This window comes from Marmota flaviventris, chromosome 8 (assembly GCF_047511675.1).
Source record: "Marmota flaviventris isolate mMarFla1 chromosome 8, mMarFla1.hap1, whole genome shotgun sequence".
Taxonomy (NCBI): Eukaryota; Metazoa; Chordata; class Mammalia; order Rodentia; family Sciuridae; genus Marmota; species Marmota flaviventris.
Window position 1 is genome coordinate 56,237,314 of NC_092505.1, and position 21,727 is coordinate 56,259,040.

Consider the following 21,727-nt stretch of genomic DNA (forward strand, 5'->3'; position numbering starts at 1 on the left):
CCAGGTCCACGCCATACTCCACGCTGCAGCCTCGGGCCCCCTTCTCCTCCCCTATCACACCCATCTCAGTTCTACCTCAGGACCCTTGAATATGCTTTGCCTCTGCCTGGAACATGGTCTTCCCCCAGTCTATGTTAGGCTCACTCCATATCACTGAGGCTTTTGCTCACTTTTTATTTCCACAGAGACCCTCCCTGACCACCTGACCAGAAGGAGCCTCACCCTTCAGCTCTCTTCCACTACCCAGCTTTATTTCCTTAACAGTACTCAAAATAGCTGGAGCAGCCCCGCTAACTTGTGTCCGGTCTGTCCCTCAGCTGCAATGTCTAGCTGATAGTGACAGATGACGGTGCTCTGCACAGTTTCTGAATTAACCTCAGGATGGTACGGTTCATGTTTACACCTATGCACACAACTGCTATGGTTAGGGAAAGCATCCTCTAAAGGCCCAAGTGTTAAAGGCTTGGTTTCCAGTCCATGTGCTGTTGGGAGGTGGGAGAACCTTTAAGAGGTGGGGCCCAACAGGAGGAAGCTAGGTCCCTGGGAGCGTGCCCTTGAAGGGGATCATGAGACCCCAGCTCCTCCTTTCCTTCACTTCCCAGTGCCGTGAGGTGAGTAACCTCCTCCACCACGTGCTCCAGCCTCGATGTACTGAAACCACAGGCCCCAAAGCAATGGCGCCCATGGACCGTGGGAAAAATCCCTCTGAAACTGTGAACCAAAATAAACCTCCTGCTTTGGGGTTATCTCAGGTATTTTGTCACAGTGATTAAAAACAAACACAAAAGGCTTAACTTACTGTTTTCTGGGCAAGGGTCAGGACTTGCACTCAGATGATTGCTGATTTGACTCAGCACCTCTGCTTGGCATAGCTGGCGATCCAGTTAGTCACCGCACATGCCTGCCCTCCTCCCCACTACCGTCTGTGTGCTTCCCTCGCTCCTCACTAGAAATGTCTTCAGAAATCAACATCTATTGGTGTTGTTCTAGCATTTCCCATACATACCCTAGAGCTCTCTTGATATTGTTTGATTTTCAGTTCTAGCATCAATTCCTTCTGCCCCGAACAAGACACTAAGGATAAGCAATAAACGTCTGAAAACAGAGTTTACAATGAGACTGGCCAGGCCCAGAGGAGGAGAAAGGCCTGGCTGAGCAAAGGTCTCCCTCCCTGACACCTGCCTGTCCTGGAGAGCCGGGGTGACAAATGATGTCTGCCTTGACCTGAGCCCCAGCCTCCTGGGCCTGGCCTTCGGCATGTTCCTGGCTGTGTGGGCTGCAGGGTAACCAGCGGAGGAGGGTGAGACATGGGAAGCAGAGCTCTGGCCTGCTGCATTTAGTGTTCTCATTGTGATTTGACAGGCCATTAAGTTTTACTGCCAAACTTCCTCGTTGGGTTTTTACCATCTGTGTGAGTGCACTTGTTCGCAGTTTCGTGATCTGGCCTGGAGGTCTGCACATCAACTCCTCGATCACACTCTCTTTGGGCTGTGGAAATGTTGGTCTCCTGTCAATCCTAAGCCCTCAGATTCCTCTTCATTTCATTAAATGCAATTGCATTTATGATTTTATTACAGATCAGCTATGGCACTTCCCTCAGAACTAGAATTACAATTTTCCAGGGGACCACATTAATCTGTAAAGATCCCTAGTAGCCAGTTCCCTGGGAAGTACCTGGGTTTTAGGTGAGCCTGGCTCCTGCCTTACTGGACCTTGTCTTGGATGGACCAGAAAGAATAGGTTTCCTACAAATACTGTTAGACTCACTGATGCTTGACCACTATGAGGGGCCTCACAGAGACCCTGGGGGTTCTTCCAAGGTTCTTTCTTGCTGTCTAGGCACTAAAGCTGACTCACTGACACAGACATCCCAGGCAGATTCACATACTGATGAAAACCAGTGCAAACCAGCCCTTCTTCTTGCACAGTGGATCCCCCTGCCCTTATGGAGTGCAAAACGTGGAAAGTATTTAAATTCTTATTTCCAGGCTCCCATCCTAAAGAAATAATCTGACATATGGACAAACACTTATGCATGAAAATGTTCTCTGCAACATGATTTATAATGTGAAATTCAGTGAACTACTCAAACCCTCGACATCATGGTGCTGGTTGAGCAATTTATAGCATCATTATGTGATGGAATATTATATGGCCACCAAAAGCATGTACAAAAAGGTGTTTTTAATTACATAAGGAAATATAAGAGAACAATATAGGGAAAGTGTAAAGAAAAAAGATGCATGAGTAAAAGACTACACTCACATGAAAACATCTTTAAGGCCTAGTGATAAGTGAAAAAAAAATCAGAATCACAGAAAAATAAACAGAGAATAATTATATTCCTTTTTTTGTTAGGACAAAAATCCTGTGTTTTAGGTAGAAGTACTGTGGAAGGTGAAAGAAGGCCATGCCAATTTTAGTAATGCCTAATCCCAGGAAAACAGGGGGTGGTTTTCCACTGATTGCACTGGATTCTCATGTACCTCCTGAACCTGGCCCTGCCAGCAACGAGGAAGCTGTTAATATTATTCTTAAATTATTTGGACAATTAGAAAAGCAAAAGTGATAGCATGAAGGTGTTTATAACGTGACAGTTACACAAACGTATACACATGTTCACAAAAAGGTCAATTTTATTGGACATTAATTTTTAAAAGTTAAAAACAGGGGAAAATATAAGAAAAAAAGACTTGTAAGAATGATGGCTTAAAAATGAAGTGGCTATCTCTGGATAATGGAATTACAGGTAGTTTTATTTCCTTCATCATTTATATTACTCTGTGCCTTTTTGAATTTCTACAAAGATCATATATCACTTTGAGAATTAGATAAAAATAAAGATTAAAAAAATACCGTAAGAGAAAGAAATCTGGAGCCTGACAGGGACCTGCCACCAGACACAGCCCAGCTCCAGGAAGGCAGGCAGGCACAGAGGCTTCTTGCACACACCTGCTGGAGGTGAGCTGGGCCAAAGAAAGCATCTCTTCTCAGGCCTGTTGCCCAGGACAAGGGGCAGATGGAGCAGGAGGCGGGTGGGGGCAGAGTGCGTGCCTCCAGTTATCTCCTGCAGCACAGGGCGGAGGACAGGCAGGTGACTCTGGCTCCCTAGCAGATTCTTCTTAGGCCTCCACACCTGCGTGGGTGTTGGTGGGCCTGGTGGAGGGACGAAGCTGCTTCTCAGGGATGCCCTTGGCTCCTTTCAACCCATTCCAGTGATGCTGACCAAGCTGCCACAATCACTGCACCACGTCCTTCCCCAGAAGTGACATGGAAAAGGACAGAAAACAAACAGCAAGAGAAGAGGAGTAACAGTGGGCAATCTGACTTCTCAAACAAAATACCACACAAAGAAAAAAGGTCCCAGGGAATGGCAGCAACCATTGCTGCCCTTTGCAGACCCCATCTTTGTTCTCTGTGTGATGGGAGAACTGAGCCTGGAGCTGCAGACTCCCGTGTCCCATGTGCACCAAGGGCCAGAGGGTGGCCAGGTATGAAGCCTCCCAGACAAAGGAGGGGGGATGAGCCAGAGGGAGGCTGCTCTAGGGCTGCAGGAGAGGGCTCTGTCACACACAGCACTGTGTATGTGGACATACCCCTCCAGCCTGGCTCCTAGAGGGCCCCTGGGACAAACCTAGTATCTTAATGTGAGCCGGGGCAGGCTGGAGCTAGCCCATGTGGAGGGTCTAGCCTAGTGCTAACCTATGCTTATTATTCACTGATGACCCAGGAGTCCGGTGCACTGAAGAATGCACGTGGGCTTTCAACAGATTCACTGAGAGGGAGAGGGAAGGAAGATGAGGAGGCCACAGAGAAGCTGAGCAGGGGAGTGAATGGCAAGAAAGCTGGGGAGAGGGTAAAGGAGCTGGGGGCCAGTAGAAGTCTCAAGATGGGTCCAGCTTCAGCATAGTGAGGATATACAGCCAGGTCCTACGTGCTTCTGCCGAGGACCCAGGAATGTGCTCCACAGGCATCCCGTGAAAGTTCTAGGCAGAGAAGCAAGTGATTTGCCTCTGGAACCTTCAGTCGCCAGGGGAGCACCCACCTTGGGCAGGCCCACCTGGGTCAGGAGAAAAGCGGAAGACCCCCTCTCTCCAGGCTTTGCAAATTAGGACCCGTAAAGAAACTAAGCGACTGAGCACTTACTACACAAACACAGAGACAACACTGCAAAGACGGTCTGTGGGTTCTCTCTGGAAGTACCAGGAATCATTTTAATTTTCTTTTCCATACTTTCCTATGTTACCCCTTCACAAATGTACATCCGTTACATTTAGAATTAGCTAAGTGTCATAAAAATAAATTCCGCTGTTTATATTGAGCCCCACGATTTCAGTCTGTTGGGGTGTTTCTTTCTGCAACTGTTTGGTATTTTACCTGGCTATCCTTTTTCCAACTCCAACCCTTGCAAATCTGAAAGTATGCCATGTTTCTTACAGCTTCAACAAAGCTGCTATCTGAAAACAAAAAGCACTCTCTCTAGCCAGGTCCAGGCCAGGTTCAAGGGCACAGAGGGATGCTCCCCCATAGTGGCACCATCCTGCCTGATTCTCTCCTTTGCTCAGAAAAACAGCAACTCACTCTGGCAAATGTCTTAAGCAAGGTATGCCAGCTTATTCCAATCACCCTGTTCCGCACACCCAACAGTCCTAAGTAGAATGTAATGGTCTGCTCCGTAACAGATCCCAGCCTATTTTCCTAAATCTCCGCAACAGTCTGTTCCCAAACTATTCCCTATTTGACCTGGGATGGACTGACAACTATAATACTGTGATTTGCAGAAGTCATCTTTTCTGGACTTGGGAAGCCTGGGATGGCATCGTGGGTTTCTGGCCTCCTGACACTTGCCCTGGTTTCCTGATCACTGTGGGCTTTTTGGAACATTTCTGCACCAGGTGTAAAGTCCAGCAACAGAGAGCTCTGCTCTCAGCTCTCCATCCTGAACTCTGAATCCCCTTTAAACCAGGTCAAAGAACATGCTTCCAGATAAGGAGGTGAGCACAGAGAGAAGAGCGTTCAGTGCACAGCCACTGCCATCTGATGCAATGTCATCAGGACATCAACCTCAGCCTTGGCCAGATCCCTCTTCACTCCAGGTGAAGCAGAAGTAAACTCACACACACAGAGCCATGAATGGCCAGGGGACAGTAGACTCACTTGCTTCAGACAGAGAGAGGATGGGGGTGAACTTGTCCCAGGGGACAAGTGAAAACAGCCAGCCAGTATCTGCCTTTATAGCAGGGACAGGGAGACAAGTAGAGTGACTGTGGATTCAACATCAACATCATAGCTTCCTGCAAGGCCTTCTTTCCTCAGCAGCAGCTCTGAGAGTGGCCAGCAGAGCACAAGTGAGCCAGGGAGGCCACGGCAGCGCAGCCCAGCTGTCCAACAGTGGCAGTCTTCCAGGCACCTCTAACCTTGGGGACGACCTCACAAGGCCACAGCAGATCTGGGAGTGACACATTCCAAAGCCTGTTATTGCCTTTAATCAGGAGGGTCCCAAACTGGAGATATCTTTGAAACTTACTTTTTTGAGCTTTTTTCATCTCTTTTCTAGAAACTCAGAAGAACCATAGGAAACACTTTTCCTTTAGATTCTCTTAAGAAGTGAGCACTTCTTAATGAGGAACTAGGGAAGTCGAGAGTAATAGTATGTTTATGGACAATTCCCGGATGAACCAAACGCATGTGATGCTACGGGGAAGGGGAGAGTGAGCAGGAGCCTGGGGTCAGGACTTGACCCTGCTCCTCCCAGGTCTCTGTGGCCCCTGAAGTCTGAAGTACAGTACTCAGGAGCAGTGGACAAGCTGATATTTCTCTGTGTGACAGTCTCCCTATCTACAAAATGGGACTAATCATACTCACTCTGTGGCACCGTGGGTAAGGTGAAACATGACCTTTCTGGAAGCCACTCTGTCATCATCAGTGTGACAACACACAAGTATTAGCATGAGGATCCAATGACATTACAACTATGACACTGATCCATGAAACTTGTAATTCATGTTTGTTTGTTTTGTTCTCCTCCATAATCTCTTACTCACCATCACTGGGCCAAAAAGCTGGCTGGAAGCTACAAGAGAACACACCCCACATGCAGGCCCTGTCCCAGGCTGTGCTGATAGGGCAGCCCAGCTTCTCACCCATGAGGGGCCAGCTCCATCCCTGGGGTGCCATCCCCTTGCGCTCATATGATCCTTGCTCACCCTTCCAGGAGTGGCCTTCCTCCTCTTGGAAATCAGTTTTCCATTCTCCATAGGTGTGGGGAGGACACTGGCCCAGAAAGATCCTGAGCTGCAGGACTTCCAGCCATTATTGCAAGTACCTGCTAACAGTGCCGACATACCTACTAACAGGCTGAGACGGAAACCAGGTGAAGCAAAAAGAAGACAGTCTAGAGTTGGGCGATCGGAGGCTCTAGCTGGCCTCGTGATGCCTGCTCAGCTACCCGGCAAGCACAGGCCCTCTCTGTGCCTTGGTTCCCCAGCCCAGGTATGAGGAGGGTCGGCTACTGCTCTAGGTAGACTCTTAAGACCACTTCCCATCCTGACTCCTCCATTTTATGCTGGTGTAGAGGAAGCCCAGGCCTGCAGGTGGTGGAGCCTCACTGAGCACTAGCTCAGGGACACCTGTGGCCTGATCAGGACTTCTGTACGGTTCTGACGATAATGCAGGGCGGGGATCCCGCCTGTCTCCATTGCATCCCCAGCAATGCCACTGCTCCTGGCATCCAACAGTAAGTGCCCGCTGGACCTGGGTCCCAAAGCAGCACGCCCATGCTACTCTGCAGGGTGGAGGGGGCAGAGGGGAGAGCAGAGTTCCACTCACATGGGGCGTGGAACATGACGAGGACAGAGGAGTGTTCCTTCACAAACTGGTCAAAGTCTTCATCGGTCAGGTGATAAACGGAGCCGCCCTCATCTGCCCAGGGAGTCTCGGGGACCTGGGGCTGTGGCGGGTGCGGACTGGAAGACCAAAAACAGGCAGAGCTCAGAGCAAGCCCGGGGCCTGAGAAGCCCTTACAAAATCCAGCCCTCTGGACACAAAGCTCCCACTGGGTTGGCATGTCCCATGCCAGGGGCTTGGGCTTTAACATGCCAGAAACTGGCCTGGTGGAGGAGTCATGGAATGAGTGGCATGGCCTGCCCACCTCCAACTTCCCTTGAGAGTCCCAGAGAGGTACTTAGCTCATACCCTGGTACAAATAGTGGCTTTCAGCTATCGCTCTGTAGGCAGTTCAGGAAATCTCACTTCCTCCCAGAAGTGGGGGGCTTGTTAGCTTTCTCAAGCTATTGCAAAATATCAGCAAACTGGCCAAAATAAACATCAACAGTGGAGAGTGTGACCTTTGGAAAAGCTCCCTGTTGTGCTCAGTACTCCCCGCAGGGTGGGGGTGGAGGGTGGACAGGGGAGATGGAGGGAGGTGGCTGTGTGCAGTGGTTGAGGAGGAAGGAAAGTGGCCAGGTGTATGAGAAAGACTAAATCCAGGTTGGGAGAAGAAGCTGCTATGGGGGTGCAGGGGTGACCACTGACCAGCCTGAGGGAGAGAAGGTTGGGGTATCCTAACTGTGACAGTGTCCACACCACCTCCCTAATCCTTCCAGAGGCCAAGAACAAACTTATGCAGTTCTCCCAGAGCCCAAATCAATGCCACCACTCATTAGCTGCAAAACCTTGGGCCGCTGCCTGACCTGTCAGGTGCCCACCCCCATAGTATGTAACTACACGCTGATATCTGCAAGGGAAAAGGCTCCCAGTGCCCTCCCTTGCTTGGGATCCCTGCTGCTTTACTGCCACAAGAACCTTTGCCAAAAAAGCACCTTAAGTGCAGTTTTGAAAAAACCCTTTAGTATGACAAATGTGAAAAGACAACCACTGTTTCCTGCCCATGAGGGCTGATGGTAGGAAACATTTTAAAGTTCCAGCGCTCAGGGCTGGAGAATTCATCAAAGAGAGCAGCAGGGCTCACACAACGGAGCCTGCCAACACCCCACGCCCCCACAGCAAAGCCTGGGTTTGGATGTTACCTTCGGAAGCCCACACTGGTGCTTCTGACTGGGTCCTACCGGCAGCCCCAGCCTCCCCGGTCCCAAGAGATGGAAAGTGGCAGGAAGATGGCAAACCATCTCAGGCCACGCATATCCAATGTCAGATGGAACTGGTGGCAAAAATCAAGCTTCAGAATGAGTCACCAGCCAGACAATGGTCCCAGACCACACCATGGAATCCAGCTTCTTACTCCTGGATTCAAACCACGAACCCCCCAACCACCAATTCCACTAGGGAACTCATCTTCAAGAACACCTGCACACACACAAACTTACGTGAATTGGAAGGTATTTACCACAGATTATATGACATGGCAGAGACTGGATACAATCCATTATTCACAGGTAGGGAGGGGACAGGTAGGGTAAACTGAGGTCCCACCAAACAATGGAGGGCTGAGTACTGAAGGAAGAACCACTCTGTATAATGACATGGACAGACTGCTGGACATGGACAGAATGGTCTATGATTTATTAACTCACATAAAAACGGGAAGACAAAATAAACTCACTCATATTTGCTTGCTTCTGCATAAGGACTTTCAGAACAGACAAGAAATGAGTTGAAGTTGTTACCTCTAGGGGGTGGGAGGAGAATACAACAGAGGAAATGGGTGGAAGAGAGGCTTTTTGATGTATACTTTGTAAGTATCTTTAAAAAGCTTTTTTATTATGTTAATGTAATCTATCCAAAAATCAAAATAAATTTTTTTAAAAATCCAGCAAGAGAATAAATACAAGATGGAGAAGCTGTGACTTGGTCGGGTCACACATGTATGAAAGAGCCTAAGATATATGTGGTTAAACACGGAGGAGAATGTACCCCCAAACCACCAAAGTGACAGTATAGTTGTTGTTTTTTAAAAATATGAATCCTCTGGAGTACAAAATACAAAGCAGAAAAGGGTAAAAGATACCAGCACAATATTAGAAGCTAGGAAATCAACTTCACAAACGGGAGGCAGAAAAGTGAGGTACTGGGTGGGGAGAGCGAGGACAGGGCCCAAGGCAGGGCCTGAGGACCACAGTGATGCACAAAGATGAGGGCCCCCAAGGACCCAGAGGCACCAGGCTCAAAGCAGAGCTGCAGCCCCTTCTGAAAACAGATGCCACTAAACTTGGAGCAGCCGGACCCCCAGGTCCTGGGAAGCACCTCACTCCCACCCAACAGATGACCAGAAGTTTGATGTCCGTGGAGCCTGCAGGGTGGGTGGAGATAAGAAAATGTGCTGGAAAGAGCAAATGAACAAAGCTCTGAGCCCAGAGCACTGAGTCTGCCCTCCACCGTGGGCCTCCCCAGAGGCCCTTTACTTTTTGAATCCAACACACAGCAGATGCCCAATAAATACTTGAGAGAAAAGTGGTTAAAGGAATGGGGGATGTTTAATTTGGAAAACATGAGAGAACACATTGGCTATCTTCAACCATTTCACACTGCCTTCAAGAGAAATTCTGGTTTTCTATGGCCCCATATTGGAGCATCAACACCAACAAGCGGATGCACCAGAGAAGGAAACATCAGCTCAGCATAAGCTAAGATCCACTCAGCAGGACATCAGAGGAGAGAGGGACAGAGAGCAGAGTGGGAGTGACAAGACCTGGTTGGGTCTGACTTCCTCTGCTCACTAGCTCCAGGAGTTCAGGCAAGCAAACTGGACTTAAAATGTCTGTAGGACGGTGTGTGTGTGTGTGATCCTTCCTTCATTTGCCTCTCAGGTAAGGCAGAGAATGCATGCAAGCTGCTTTGTAAATCTGAAAATGCTACCCAAGTGTTCCTAGATGTCATACATGACCTTATCCATAAGAATCGTCCAATATGGATGCAACCTTAACACAAGGCAAAGGGAACGGAGGAGATGAAAGCATTCAGAGGGCACTGCTTGGGCATTTCATGTCTTCTCCAAGCCCTTCCAGGCCTCTGACTGCTGTCACATGCTCTGTGGTTTGGGGAGGGCAGCTGTCTCAGGCTCTCTAGCACTGAGGACCACACACCAGTTCCTCATCTCAGGGAGGTACGCGTACATAGATGGGAAGATTTGACTAGGAACACTGTAAGGCAAGAATACTTCATGTCCACTAAGCTCTGGTTGGCTTAAGAATACACAGCAGAAACGTGGCTAGGCCAAAGCACGTAGCCGCTCCTGTGTCCCCTACCTGCCTTCTTAGTCCAACCCAAAACAGGGACAACTGCCACGGTCAGGGTGTTTGCTCCAGGACCTCACGTACTGGAGCATCAGGACTGACTCCTGACCTGCATCTCTCCATGCCACCCACCACATTACCTGGTAGAGAGAAGAATGTAGGTTCTTCTCTCCTGGGCTTTTATTAAGTCATTTGGAAAGTGAGCCAGGCTGGATTCACCTTTGGCCTTCTATGTGTGGCCTCATACGCCCTGAGTGGCTAAAGGCCAACAGAGAGGCCCAGGGAAGGTGAGATCATTACCACCTGCCAGGACTGTGAGGGGAATCTGATAAAGACTTAAAATGAATGGGACAGGGAAAACCCACACATACAGCTGGGTATACGTGGAGGAAAAACCCAGAAGGAAATTCACCAAGATATTACATTGCTTTGGGTAATGGGGCAGGAGATATATATATATATATATTTTTTTTTCTCTTGGTTACACTCTACTTTAGAGATTTTCTATAATAAACTTGAAATATCCTTAAAATTAGAAAAGACTTTAAAATCAAGCCTGTGAGCAGCACAGTGACATCACCAACTCCTGCTGGGGCACGAGGGCAGGCAGCTCTCAGGATGCCCCATTAGGCGGCAGGCTGCAGTCGACCTTCAGCATGGCTGACCTACATGTGTGCCTCAACGCAGTATTTGTGGGTGGCCAGGAGGGGCTATAGGGACCCCACATACCATATCCCTTCCTTCCCTGAAGGTATCCACATCTCTCCCCCTCAGACTATGGATGAACCTGAGGTAAGGAACAGGGGCTCCTTCCCACTAGAGAGGAAAGGGAGGAGGGAAGTGGGAGGTAGGAGGTGGAGAGGGGCCGGTCCAGGCAGGTGGCCCTGGGTTCAGGAAGGCCAGAGCAAGGTCTGTGGGGAGCCGGGTGGGGGTACAGCGAGGAGAGAGTGGGAGGACAGGGTGGCATGCTCCAGTTGGGAGGTCATAACCTGTCTCAGAAACTCCACTGATGTGCTCCCCTTGTCTGGGGCTAGCAGGCGATTCTGAACACTTTAAAAAAAGAAACAGAAAACCAGACCTTATCCTTCCAAAGATATGAGGGTGTTTTGAAACCAGGAAAGGTTAGAGAAGGGGGAGGGAAGCAGACAGATTTTTATGCTCTGGTGACAAATGAGATTGCTATTTGTTGAAACCTTCTCCCAAAGCAGAGTGAGATATGTCTGGCTGGAGGAGAGGACATGCTTATTATCAAATGAAAAAGGAAAATAGGAAAGCGAAGGCCAGATTGAGACAATGAATACATGATAATGGGGAGCAGCCTTCTCAGGCAGAGGCTGAAAATAAGGCAGCCGATGGGGACAGAGATGTGAAAATCCTTCGGAGAAATAAAAAATGCTATGCAAACGTGGGACTGCAAGGATGCGTCATCCTCCAGGCCCTGGGGAATGGGGAGAGCAGCAGACAGAGGTTTTCAACCTTTAGGTATCCAACAGTTGTTTCCAATGGGGCTTTTAGAAAATTTTTTTAATACAAAATCCAACCTTTTTACCATTGTGAAAATACATACGTTGAACTCCCTATCTTTCGCTAACTAATTATTTGACTCTGGGATTTGCACAGTAGGTCCCCAAAGTGAGGGTGTCAATAAGCACCCACGTACTAGCAACTGGGGAAGGCAGGGGACTCGGGACAGAACTCAGTGGAGGCTGAGCTGGATGGTGGAGAGCCACCTCCATGGGGAGTGGGATCAGCTCTAGGACCTCAGGCAAGCTGCTCTCCCACAGTTCCTCAGTGCCTCAGGGACCTCAATGCAAACTGAAGTACAGAGGTCTCTAAGACCTGCCTCAGCACCTGGCTGTGAGGTTTAAACAAGTGCTTAGAATAGTGTCAGCCACAAACTGGAGCACTCAAAACATTAGCTGTTATGATAGGTGAGAACAATCAAAGGGGTGATCAGGACGCAGGACGATGGGGCTCCAGGTGAGGGCTGGTGCCAATGAGTGGTGGGATCTGGTATTCAGTGGTTACATTCTAAACCAGGGAGGGCACACCGCAGCAAAGCAGGGTCTGGAGGGGTGGGGGGCCGAAGGCAAAAAGGTAAAGTCTGAGGCCCTGAGAATATTTCTTAATAGCGTCATAGTATTTAATACACTGTTGTGTTTGAAATAAATGTTCAAGTGAGAATTCTATTTTCAGAGAGACCATTAGTGGAACTTTTCTCAAATCTGATATCCTGGGGGAGAAATGCCTCTATCCATCAGATAGTGTGTGGCAGGGAACAGATTCAATTTGAAATGTGGAGCCGGGCATAATGGCACACACCTGCAATCCCAGCAGCTCAGGAGGCTGAGGCAGGAGAAGCAAAAGTTCAAAGTCCAAAGTTCAAAGCCCAAAGTTCAGCAACTTAGTGAAGCCTTAACTCCCTCCTCCTGTTTGTTGCCCTAAGCATCTTAGCAAGACCCTGTCTTGAAATTAAAAAAATAAATAAAATAAAAAAGGCTGGGGATGTGGCTCAGTGGTTCAATCTCCAGTACAAAAACAAACAAACAAACAAAAAAGTGATAAGACTTCAGAAAGCCCTTGACTAATCTAAGAGCACTGACAGGTTTAGATGGCCCCATCCCAACTCCTGGTCATGCAGAAGAGGGAGAGGGGAGACATATTCTGACCAGCATCTGATCATCACAGGCCCAAGGCATTCCAAATCCTCACAACTCCTGCAGTCCAAACCCTTCTGATCCACCCCTGAGAGACTGGAGCTGTGGCCACACGTGCAGGCAGCACGATGAATCTCCTTTCCTTCCTCACTCTCTTCCCACAGAGCCCTGTGACTGAGAAGCCACTCTCAGGCCCCCTCCCTCTGGCTGCACACCCTCTGACCCTAATGCCTGACTTACTTCTTCAGCCACTCCACGATGTCCTCGGCTGTGGACCCGTAGTTGTCATACTGGAACAGAAAACGGCCTTTCCTGAGAAACATGGAGAAACAGCATGGCTCAGCCAGGGACGTCAACGCCATCAGGGAGGGGACAAGCTCCAGAAGGGAAGCAGGGGACTTACTCGAAATAGCAGATGGTGGGGTAGCCACGCACGTTGTACTCCTCCTTGATGTTTTCAAACTCAGAGGGGTAGACGTTCATCCCGGCCAGCACCTGGAGGGAAGGCAGAGGAACTAGCCCACCCTCTGCACGCTCGTCCTATCTGTGCCTAAACACACTGTGTGTGTATGTGTCCATTCCATAAGAGAGATGGGACAACTCTCTCAGACTGAAGAACAACCAGGGCCACTAGAGAGCCAGGCTGGCTAGCCATCTGGGACTAACAATGGAGAGCCCTGGAAGAGTCAGACTTCTGTGTCCAAGTGCTGCACTCCATACAGCTGCTCCTTCATGCCTGCCCTGTAGGGTGGCCATGCTTGAGGAAAAAGCAAAGTCCTGAGAGCCGAGGAAGAAACCTGGCCTTGCTACCGAGTTCAAGCAGGACCTGGAATGGGGCTATGCCACCCAAATGCATTGTATGTCTTTCTGTCTGCCCTTGTCAACTCAGGCTGTGCCCTTCTCCTAGGTTATGGATTAAGTGGCTTTCAGACACCACTGAGCTCAGTACAAGGCCTCAGATACTTCTCGCATACCTCAAGGCCGTCCTCAGTCTTTCCATCTACACTTGACACATGACGTTCTCAGAACTCATGGCTCAGATGTGGTCAAGGAGACTGGGTGGTTCTCAGGTACAACATGAGAAACAAGGTATCTGTGTCTACCTCTCCTTCCTTCAGACTTTGCCATGTCTCCCTAACTCCCTCTTCCTGTTTGTGACGCTCACCCTCATCTGACCATAACCACAGAAGCCAACAAGTTCTGGTTCCAGGGATCCACCTGGCCAACACCCCAGAATTGGAAAGAGTAGCTTTTAGTAGCTATGCTACTGACATGGGGCTAAGTACTAAGAACAACCCAGAATACAACATCCCCTGAGATTCCTCCCTTCCTGCAACAGGTACCTTCTTCTCTAGGGCTGGGTGAGGCAGCAGGACTTGGGAATCTCTTCTTATAAGGGAACATCCCTAGCATGGACAGACAGGGGAGAACTGTCCACAGAGCAGGGTGGCAGAGAGGCAAGGGGAAAGGAAGTTCCACAGGGCCAACAGCAGTTACGGCATAAGAGAAGCAGCCCATGAAGCTCAATCTCACTATTTCCAATACATAAGGACACACAGGAAGAGAAAGGAACAACTGGTTTCAGTGGACAATGCACCAGAAGACAAGACCTGGGCAAATCACCCTGGGCAAGTTTCCTTGTCTGGAATATGTGGGTAATGATATAGTCACAGGGCTTGTAAGAGAATGGAATGAGATAACCCGTGTCAACAGCTTTAGCACAGAACTAGTGTTCAGTGACCATCAAGGTTCTTACTTCCTATAAATTTTCCTGGTGACGGAGACTACATGTGCCTCTGGTCTCTCTATCCCCAGAGGCATATTGATGTGTCTTTCCATCTGTTTCAAGTACCTAACACAATGCCTGGCATACAGCAGGTACATAATAAATGCTTGCTAAATCATTGATTTGTTTTTTCCCCAGGCCATTTTGGGATGCTGCAAAGAATAGAGAACAAACCTAAAACAGAACTTACTAGAAGCCCTGGAGCCCTCTAAAAGCCATCCTGCTCATTTCCCGATTGATTCAGCCTGTTCCAGTAATATTCGTCTACTTTAAAGTTCTTTTTTTCTGTCTAATTGATCTCCCTTGCGTCAGTGCACATTCACTATAAGATTAATCGTACACGACTTCCTCTTTCATTACATCAGTTCCCTGCACAAAAACCTCCCAATCCCATTGAATATAGGCTAAAATCCAACTCCATACTCAGCCCATATGGTCCCAATCTCATTTTTGAATCCTTTTTTACAAAACTCTTCTTTGTATACCTGCTAGGGTCTCAATTTTTTATTTACCTGGGAAGAAGACAGCTCGAGATTTCTGCACAGAAAGGAAATTGGACCTCTGCCTTTTCAGGCCCTGTGGAGCTCAGCAGCAGCTGAGAGCAGGGGCTCATTGCTCAGGACTCCTGGGCTGGAGTCCTGACTCCCCACTTGGCAGACTCATCTCCTCCTTGGACAAGTCACAGTGCCTCTTTGCCCCATCTGCAGCCACCATGTGCTTGTGGAGATTAACTGAGATAATGTGAATAAACAAATAAAGCATCTTTTTTTTTTGCTTGTGTGTGTACGTGTGTGTGTGTGTGTGTACGTGTGTGTATGTAATTAAAGACTGAACCCAGGGCCTTGTATATGCCAGGCCACTGCTGAGTAACACCCTGGCCCACAAGCAAAGCATCTTTAACACTCCAGATGAATTAGTGATTTTTATTACTACTACTAAGAGCCTCTGTGGTTCTTCTCCTAGTTCCAGAACACACACGGTTCTTGCCTGGCCCCCATTCTGTGCTTTCTGGTCCCATTCCTAAGGATGCCTATTTCTAGCACTTGGATGCCACTCAAGACTCATCCATCCCTTACAGCAAATCAAATCTCACCTCCCCGGGAAGCCATTGCTTGGGGTGACTCTTTTTTTTTTTTTTTTTTTTTTTTTAAATATTTATGTTTTAGTTTTCGGCTGACACAGCATCTTTGTTTGTATGTGGTGCTGAGGATCGAACCCGGGCCGCACGCATGCCAGGCGAGCGTGCTACCGCTTGAGCCACATCCCCAGCCCTGGGGTGACTCTTAATTCTCTTGAGTTTCTGTAGGACTTCTGGGTGACTTTGGAGGCACTGGTTAGTTAATGAGATATACATTTTTTGAACAATTATGCATACTTTTTGGAGTTGGAGTTTTTGAAGCCATGTGAGGCAAAATACCTGGTCTTTGGTCTAAGGCAAATTTAAGGTCACGGTTGTGACACATGCCAACACACGTGTGTGGGGTTGTACAGCTGGCACACCTGACGTGTTATTTTTTACTTTCAGCCCTCAGCCAGGATGAATCATGGAAGCTACATGATGCAGGGAGCATGTGAGCTTTTCCCAAGGGAAAACGGAGGCAAGACAGCGTGGCCCAAAACATGGAGAACATTTCCACCTAACTGAACTGTGGGATACACAGAAAGGAGAAGGACAGAAGGCTAAGCAAGTTAGCTGGGGGCAGGGGGCATTATTCTGGAAAAGGCTTTAGCTGCCTATGAAATTGGGATTCTATTCAGGAGGTGATGGAGTGCTACTAAGGTCTAAGTAGTGCAGCTTTTATTAACCCGGCTGCTTTTATTTAAGTCATTGTCCTTCTGTATATGGGTGGGGCACGGTTCCACCCCTTCCCCAAATGTCATGAGCCACCTGTGAAACGTGCAAATTAAGATACAAATAAATTCATTACTAGTAAAAAAAAAAAATGTGAACAGCCGAGATCAGCATGGAAGCCCACTGAGTAGGAGAGTCTGGTGTCTGAGAACTTGTACAGTGGCAAGCCTGCTGTAGGATGCCCCAAATACATGTGAACTCCCACCCAGCTCTGCCAAAGGTCTGGCATAGCACCTGAGATGGGTGTGGCCTGCCAAGATGCCAATCAACCTGTTGACTACAAGACATCATGAAGCAAGACTCCACCCCTAAAACCTTATCCCTGCCTTTCACATACCCCCTTAAATAAACAACCAGAGCCATTTTTTAAGCTGTTCTCTTCCAGCTCCTGTGTGGACTGAAAGATCCTATCAGGCGCTCTGCTTTGAAAATCTATTCTCTGCCTCTTATTTCTTCACTAATTACTCCAGAATTTATTTTCTCAGGTGGCTTATTCCCCCTTGAGCAGGAAACATTACCCTGGCGAGGTGCTGGCCTCCTTGCGACACCTCAAGATACTCAAATCCTCGGATGCTCAAGTCTCTTACTAAAAAGGGAGCAGCATTTGCATGGAGCCTAAGCAGATTCTGCCACATGCTTTAAATCATCTCTACGTTAATATGCAATACAAGGTAAATGCCATATAAACAGTTGTGATGCTGTATTGTTTAGGGAATAATGACAAGGAAAAAAAGTGTGTACATGTTCAGTAGAGAGGCAATCTCTTTCCATATTTCAACCCACAGTTGATTGAATCTATGGATGCAGAAACACACATTGGTCTGACGCCACTGTGTAGGGGGAAGTTGTGGGGTAGGGAGACAAGTCAGAGCTTCTGACAACCAGTGTGCCTGAAGAGAGCCTCAGCCAGGATGGTGGGCAGGGGCAAGAAGAGGGACGTGAGAGAAGAGATGTTTGATGAGGCTACAACACAGGACAAGCTCGTGCAGAAGCCTGGGAGACTCAGAAGGGGACCTGAAGGAAAGCTGGCAATAGATGCTGAGGTGTATTTTAGATATCCTGCATTTGGGACCCAGGAGGAAAAAATCTGAACTGATGTCAAGCAAGCTGTCACATGTGGTACTGGAGCTTAGGGGAAGGACTTGGGCTCACCAGAGCTACATTTTGCTGAAGCTATGGACAGAGATAATTACTGAGGAACAGACCATAGTGACAAGGAAAGCATGGTGCCAAAGGCCCATGTTCCATATGCCAAAAAGAGAAAGCAGAGTCTTCGAGCACCCCCACCCAGTGAGTGGGAGGAACAGGTTCAGGCCAGTGGGTGGAGGGTCAGTCCTCTTTATCTACCACATGCTCCATAGGCCACAGAGCTGTTCCTACACATGTGGACCTCACAACAACCTAGCGAAAGGGCAGGGTTGGCATTTATCAGCCCCATTTCACAGATGGGGCAATGGGGGCTCCAAGGCAGAGGAGCTTGCCCAAGATCTCCCAGCTGGTTGGCAAAAGCCAGCACAAGCGTCTGATCTACACGAATCTGTCACCAGAACTGCTCCCTTTCCCAGTGTTTGCACCCAGGCTGGTCCACTGTGGCCAAGGTGAACAAGAGACCAGGCAAAGCTCTGAGGCTCAGCGTGGACATGGATAATAGTAAGGCTGGGGAGAGGAGGCAGACAGGAATGGGGCTCGTTCTGATGGCTGCCGAGACAGGGAGCAGCTCAGCCGGGGACGAGGATGTCAATTAGCAAGCAGTGGGGAGGACAGATGCAATGACTCACCAGACATCAGTGACAGCCAAAAAGAGGCAGATCTGAATCTGGAAATGGCAAAGGCCGCTCATCCCTGACCTGGCCTGGCTTCCTTCTTATGACATCACCACATTGGATACCTCCCAAGAAACCTGTAGAGGAGGAAGAATTCTGACCTTTGCCACAAACGCAGCCAGCCAAAAAGGGCTCAAAGATGATGAAGTCGAAGAGAAGACAGGAAGCTCGAAGCTGGCTGGGTTTCAGTGGTGCGAAGGGGCGAGTGTTTGATTCCTGGGGAATAGCAGCCCATCTGCGAGCCAGGCTGGGCTACACGTGTGAAGACAGAAAGCAATCAACACCTCTGGTCGCCAGTGCCTCCAGCCCTGGGGAGCTGCCGCTTTACCATGAGTCCTGGCCCCCAGAAGCCTCCTAAAGCAAGTGGTACCCATGGTGGCCAGGGGCCTTCCCCTTTTATGTATCTGGGAAGGGTTAGAAAAAATTTTCCTAAAAATCTAAAGTAAAAATGGAACAAAATAAACCTCAAGCAATAATACACAAACAAGGTAACCTGAGTTCACAACACAGATGCCTTGAGCACAGGCAACCAAGCCCTGGCCACTGCTGGCTTCAAACAAGCCTCCTGACTCCTGCAACATCATCCAGCGACCTTGAAGGGGCACCTTTACACCTCTAGACTGAGGCCCAGGCATGACAGCAGCTCCTCTGAGCACAAGTGCTCTTCAGAACCAACCTTGCAAAAGAGGTTGGTGTGAACCCGGGTCCCAGTCCCAAGAACTTCCTTCCCCCATGTCCCTGTCATAAAATACTAAAGATCTGGATTCCCTTAAGAGAGGAGAACGGGGCTGGAGTACAGCTTGGTGGTAGAATGCTAGCCTGGCATGCACCAGGATCCGGGTTCAAGCTTTAGCCCACAATACAAAACAAAATGCCAGAAGCCAGACATCACTGTACATAAAGAGCTTAAAATAAAAATACCCGTGAGTGATAAACCACACCTCTGTTCCTCCATCAGATGTCCTGGGTACCTCCCGTGAACATGGCCCTGTGCTATGTACTGAAGGAGGAGACGTGACTCAAACCCAGCTCCTACACCCAGGAAGGTCACATGTCATAATTAGTATCCCAAAGTGAAGAGTGTGACATGGAACAAAAGCTAGGACGGATGCACCTGGCCGAGCACATTAGATAAGTTCTGTGGTGGCAGGGGAGGGGGCCCAGAGGAAGACTGAGTTTGGCAGCAGATGCAGCACCAGCTAAGGATGGTCCGTAAGTGGCACGTGATTGGCATCAAGTCCTCTTCTGCTTTGACGGGGCTGGCTGGGATAATTCACGATCTGATTTGGGGCTGGAGCTATTTATCCAGAGTGGCCAGGCACGGCCACTCTGAGCCTGCTCTGTGCTTCTATTCCACCCCGCATGTCCCCAACCTCTTTTTGGCCACTGGGTTCCTCAGACCTCTTTAGAGCCCACCCCACAGAGTTTGGAAGTCAAGCCGAGCAGTTTTCTGCACAGGCAGGGAGAACACAGTGGGTAATTAAGTCTTTTCTCCAGGCTAAATAATCTTAAAATATGGTATCTATTGAGACACCAAAAATGTGCAGTGGAATTTCCCCAGAGTGATGTGCCTGCCCCAAGGCCAAACATCTCCAGGCAAGCTTCTAAAAATTCATTAGTGAGAAGCAAGCAGGACCCTGGTGTTGCCCCAAAAATGAGGTCAAAAGAGAAAGCACTGGTTCTCTCCAAGCCAGTTTTGCAGTTGGCTAGTGGCCATCCCCACATCCAGATGCTGTCACTTAGATTTCACAAGTTCCCTTGGAGTTAATCACCACTTCATTTGATCCCTAAGGATCAGGATGCAATTTCAAGACCTCAGATCTCTCTAAATGGGACTTGGGCCAGCCCCACTGAGATGGCCTCTGACCCCCTTCCACGAAAGGTGTATGGATCTTTTCATGCTCCAAGAGGAGCCAGTCTGTTGCCACCAAAAGAAAGCACGCTACTCAGGGTAAGTATAAAAATAAATAGACATCTATCAAAAATAATTAGAGGCAAGATTTCATATCCAAGTCCACTGCAATCATTATTCACAACAGCCCAGAGCTGGAAGCAACACAAATGTCCATTAACGTGAATGGATAAAGACGAATGAATCAAGAAAGTGTGGTACATATAAACAGTGGAATATTCTTTAGCCTTAAAAAAGGAAATCCCGTCACCTGCTACAACCTGGATGAACCTTGGTGATATTATGCTATGCAAAATAAGCTAGTCACAAAAGGACAAATATTTTATGACCATTCATATGAGGGATGTAAAATAGTCAAAGTCGTTGAAAATTAAAAAAAAAAAAATAGAAAGGTTTTTATAAGGCTGGAGGTGGGGAGGGAAGGGGAATTCATGATCCATGGACAGAGAGTTCAGTTTTGCAAGATGAAAAACTTCTGGATATCTGCTTCACAATGATGTAAATATACTTAACATTACTGAACTCTATACTTAAAAATGGCTTAGTTGTCAGTGAAATAGTGCTCGTCACAGTAAAATAAATAAATAAATAATTGGGCACATAGCACAGAAGGAAAAGCCTGGCAGAGACAGGACAGCAGGGAGCACCCAGTGATTGATCCTCAGCCCTCCTGGGTGAGGCCTAAACTTCCTTCTGTCTCATGAACACCTGGCCTTCTCTGTACCATCCTGGTTGCTCTGACTTCTCTGACGGCTCAATGGCTCCTCTTCCTGTCCCCTAAAGATGGGCATCTCCAGTGCACACCTATATTCAACCACTTCCCGCCCTCCCTCCTTCAGGAATCGCCTGCGTGCTGGGTTCCTAGCTCCCTTTCCGGGCTTGCCTCTTTCTGCTCTGCTTTCTGAGGTTCTTCTCATCACACTGGAACACAAAGCCAGGCAGGGATGGTGGAATGGAGTGGGCCAAGGCACGGCCACTCTGAGCCTGCTCTGTGCTTCTATTCCACCCCGCATGTCCCCGACCTCTTTTTGGCCACTGGGTTCCTCAGACCTCTTTAGAGCCCACCCCAACAATTCTGGTCCCCTGCTGTTCTGCCCTTGACATCTGGCCTCTCGGCATTACCACAGGTGTGGCTTGCTGGTTTCTTTACTATTTCATCACCAGCCTTTGACGGGTGCCAAACTCCAGGTCCCAGCAATTCTGTTGAGCTATTTCTCAACCTTCACAGAGAACAGATCTCTGAGACACATGCAAAGCTTTGTTTTAGAAGCCACCTGGGTGGCAGGGTCAGTACCCCCTCATCATTTCAACACCTGCCCTCCCTCCGCACCCTGCCCCTGTGAAGCCTGAGAGCCACCCAGCTCTGCTGGCCCATGGCGCCTCACTTACGAAGTGGCCTCGCAGCTGGGTCGCAGCCTTCTGGAAATGCGGCATTATCCTCTTGCACATGCTGCACCCTGGTCACAGATGGGAGAAAAAGCAACCCTGGTTATTGCGGGGACTCTGA

At 48.6% G+C, this 21,727-nt stretch overlaps 1 protein-coding gene across 1 annotated transcript in view; it reads right to left on the minus strand.

The window, feature by feature from the left end:
- The window catches only part of Pdia5 (protein disulfide isomerase family A member 5), a 90,106-nt gene that overhangs the window by 20,758 nt on the left and 47,621 nt on the right, over positions 1-21,727 (minus strand). The window contains exons 8-11 of the mRNA XM_027936098.2: positions 21,610-21,677; positions 13,251-13,342; positions 13,088-13,159; positions 6,829-6,965 (exon numbers count right to left, since the gene is read on the minus strand). Coding sequence (XP_027791899.2) covers positions 6,829-6,965; positions 13,088-13,159; positions 13,251-13,342; positions 21,610-21,677 — 369 coding nt within the window. The remainder of the gene's footprint in view (positions 1-6,828; positions 6,966-13,087; positions 13,160-13,250; positions 13,343-21,609; positions 21,678-21,727) is intronic.